At 37.6% G+C, this 4,156-nt stretch overlaps 1 protein-coding gene across 1 annotated transcript; it reads left to right on the top strand.

The window, feature by feature from the left end:
- The first annotated feature begins 393 nt into the window (after positions 1-393).
- On the top strand, positions 394-1,101 carry LOC107062374 (putative late blight resistance protein homolog R1A-3). The gene has a single exon (XM_015312931.1). It carries the CDS (start codon positions 394-396, stop codon positions 1,099-1,101), a length of 708 nt encoding a protein of 235 aa, XP_015168417.1.
- Positions 1,102-4,156: the final 3,055 nt, after the last annotated feature.

Genomic DNA, 4,156 nt, shown 5'->3' with positions numbered 1-4,156 from the left:
TATCATCGCAGGATAAATGAAGGGTAAATCAATGCATAATATGTGTCTAAATACTAGTATTAATTTGTTGTACTTTTTTGAAGTTTACGTATAATTTCGTGAAAGTATAGGTTCAAATGAATCTGAGCATGATATTCTTTATCCATCCCTGTCTTTTTGGGTAAGTGTTGAACCACTTTGTTACCTTTCCAGAAGCAATGTCAAAAACACTTATTTCCTCAAACTGATTTAAAATTTCCTGATCTCTATCAGACTTCATTTACATTTTTTGTATTGGATTTTTCTCTAAATTATGAAGATTGTTAATGTTTGTTTTCATTTCTTTTATGAAAGGTGAGAGAGCAATTAACTTCAGGGCAGTTAAATTGTAGTTTTCACAGCAAGCCAATTGACATGGATGTTGTTGAGACTTCCGTCCAACGTAGTCTTCCATCAATTGATGAGGAAGTTGTGGGGTTTAAAGAAGATGCAGAACATATAATGCACAAATTGACACGAGGAACAAAGGAGCTTGATGTTATATCAATTTTTGGAATGCCGGGTCTAGGCAAAACAACTTTGGTCATGAAAGTGTACAACAATCCCTCTATTGTTAATCACTTTGATGTTAAAGTATGGTGTTCTGTTTCACAAGCATATGATAGCCAGAAGTTGTTGGCTGAGATTTTTAAGCAAACAAGACGTGATAAGAGCGAAATCAATAAGGGTAATGACATAGCTGACAAGTTGCGCAAGAATTTAATAGGCTGGAGATACCTCATTGTATTAGATGATATTTGGGATGTCAAGGTGTGGGAAGATTTGGGTTTATGTTTCCCTAAGGGTGAAAATGGAAGCAGGGTAATGGTAACAACTCGAATTGAACAAGTGGCTAAGCATCTTCAGCACCATAGTAATCCTTATCCTCTTAGATTTCTAACACGGGATGAGAGTTGGGAATTATTGCTGAAAAAAGTATTTCGAGGAGAGACTTGTCCACCGAGTCTGTTGGGAGCAACACTACAAGTTGCCCAACATTGTAAGGGATTGCCTCTTGCCATTGTCCTAGTTGCTGGCCGAATTATTGGGGAAAAGGATAGGGAGGCTCCAGCTTGTGGCTGAAGGTTGCAAATGATTTAAGTTCTTATGTTTTAGGAGAGCAGAGCATGAAGGTGATACATTCAAGTTATGACCATTTAGAAGGTCACTTAAAGTCTTGCCTTCTTTACATGGCATTGTTTCCGGAAGACCATGAGATTCTAGTATCTAATTTGTTGAAGTTGTAGATGGCTGAAGAGTTTGTACTGAATGTCGACACAGAGAATATGGAGGAAGCATCTAGAATTTGCTTGAATGATCTGTTTAACAAAAGCTTAGTTATGGTCTCTAAGAAGAGTGCTAATGGTGACACAAAATACTGCATACTTCATGATGTAGTGCGTGAGTTCTGCTTGAGAAAACTCACACAAGACAAGTATATGCAGCTCGCAGTGCCATACAATCCATATCAACATTTGCATTCCATGGAATCACGGTTATGGATTTATATTCATGATGATCTTGTTGAACAATTAGATCATTCTGAATATCAATTGGATAAGATTCCAATGCTTGAGTCCACCAACAAAACATACTGTTTTGGTAAATGTCCTATGTCGTCTTTGGAGTTCATTGCTCATCCAAAGTTCAACACATGGAACCTATCAAATCCTTTACCTTTACTTGTAAAACTAAGACTTGTTCGGGTGTTGCATTTTCCGCTTGCAAAGCTTCCAAGTTCTTGGCCTAGTGCAGTACAATCTCTAACTCACTTGAGGTACCTTGAGATTTATGTCCAAGAATTTGATTTCAAGTGGATATCTCACCTGCTCGATCTTCAAACTCTAGTGGTTTGTTCATCTAATTCTCTAAGGACCTCGCTTGCAGCTATCTGGAAAATGACGAAGCTAAGGCACTTAGATATATACAACTTGTCTTTGATATGGGACGACAATGATCGGGCAACTTTTGAAGAATCTTCTACAACTATGCTAGAGAACTTGAAGACATTCCGCGCTCATGTTATACGCGTGGATGATAGGACCCCGAGGTTTTGGAGGAGGTTTCTGAATATTGAAGAACTCAGATGCTTCCACATTATCGATTTACCTAGTTGTTCTTTGTTTCCCTCAGTGGAAGTTCATACTCGGCTTCAATCTCTTAATCTGGTCATAAACCCTCAGGGATTCTGGGATTCAGTTGGTTGGGAGAGCAATTTTGTCTTCCCTTCAAATCCTAAGGAATTGTGCATTGGCGGCTGTTTCATAACAGAAGAAATGGTTTTAAATATTGCAAGATTGAAGAAGCTTGAGAGTCTGACATTAGAGGGAGGATTTCATTGGGAGGAAATAGATTACCATTGTTGGGACGTCACAAATGTGACGTTCCCTGCACTCAAATACTTGGCATTACACTTTATGAGGATGGAAGAATGGAAAGCTTCAGAGGAATCCTTTCCCGTGCTTGAGAAGTTAGTTATAAGAGAATGTCTCTACTTCAAGGAGATCCCTACTAGCTTTGCCGATATTCCAACACTGCGACTTATTGAACTGTTTGAGTGCACTGATTCACTTGTGGTTTCAGCTGTGAACATCAAAAATGAAATAGAAGAAAACACTGGATGTGATAGTCTCCGGGTAAGAAAGTTGTATGGAGACGGATCTCTAAAGAAAAAAGAAAAGGATGCCACGGGGTTTTTAATAAAGAGAAGAGAAAAGGATTTTTCCAATTGAAGTGATGTATTGATAAGGGATTGTTTTATGGAAAAACTATGTAATTACATATATATTTCTATCGTATCTACTTATTCTTCCTAGTTTGAAATCACGTGTCTATAGTTTAGATAGCCATTCCAAAAGTCGATTTTTTATTTTTGGAAGTGTTTGACAAATATAAAAATAACTTAGAATAATTCAAGAATGACTTAAAATAAGTTAAAGACAATTAAAATTAACTGAAAATAAGTTTAAAATGACTTTAAAGAGTTGAAAAATCAAAAGTCAGCCCCTCCCTCCTTTTTTTTTTTTTAGGGAAAATGCATAAGTACCCTCAGCCTATGCCAAAAATCCCTGAAACACACCTAACCTTTACTAAGGTCCTATTACCCCCGAACTTATTTTATATATAATTTTCTACCCCTTTTCGACCTACGTGGCACTATCTTGTGTCCCCCCGAACTTACTATTGTTGATGACCACACTAGATACACTTGGGTCTATCTGTTATAAATGAAAAGTGAGGTAATCACTGTATTGAAGTCTTTTTTGTGCCTAATAAAAACTCAGTTTAATGCTGTTTTGAAGACTATTAGATCAGACAATGGCACTGAATTTTTTAACCAACAGTGTTCTGCCCTTTTTGATGCTTATGGTATTGTTCATCAAAGTAGATGTGTTTACACTCCCCAACAAAATGGCATTGTTGAGAGGAAACATAGACATATTTTGAATATGGCCAGGGCACTCAAATTTCAGGCCAACATTCCTGCTAGATATTGGGTGAATGTATTCATAGTGTTGTGCATCTCTTAAACATGCTTCCCTCTGATGTACTGCTGCGCAGGGTCACTCTCCTTATGCATTGTTTTATCATAAAGTCCCTTCCCTCACACATTTGAGAGTTTTTGGTTGTCTTGGTTATGCCACCAACTTGGTGAAGTCTGATAAATTTGGTGCTAGGGCCAAACCTGCCATCTTGTTGGGGTATTCTTCTACTCAAAAGGGCTATAAGTTGCTTGATTGTGCGACTGTGCAGTTTTTTGTGAGTAGGGATGTCATTTTTAAGGAACATTTGTTTCCTTTTACTTTTTTTTCTGGCAGCCCCTTGGTATATTCACCATCTCATGATAGGGAGGATAATATTTCACCACTGACAGATCATGAGATAATAGATCATAATCATGAAAGTATTGCGCAAAATGATGTTGGTGCTGAAGGTTGTGTGGAGTATGCAGCTACACATGAAGATGAAAATCATGATAGTAATGTGAGAAATGGTACTGGTGCTGAAGATTGTGTAGAACATGAAGATATACATGGAGATCAAAATGTGAGAAATGAAAGTGCTGAATATGAGGATGTTGAACCTCATCATGACGACACACAAACAACTCCAAGAAGATCTGGAAGGATCCCTAAAC

The sequence above is a fragment of the Solanum tuberosum genome, unplaced genomic scaffold, assembly GCF_000226075.1.
Source record: "Solanum tuberosum cultivar DM 1-3 516 R44 unplaced genomic scaffold, SolTub_3.0 scf00222, whole genome shotgun sequence".
Taxonomy (NCBI): Eukaryota; Viridiplantae; Streptophyta; class Magnoliopsida; order Solanales; family Solanaceae; genus Solanum; species Solanum tuberosum.
Note: the sequence above shows the minus strand (reverse complement) of the source record. Positions and strands in the feature narration are given on the sequence as shown.

What these genes read in the sequence shown, in the direction of transcription:
- LOC107062374 (XM_015312931.1), top strand. Translation starts at nt 394, where the DNA reads ATGGATGTTGTTGAGACTTCCGTCCAACGTAGTCTTCCATCAATTGAT.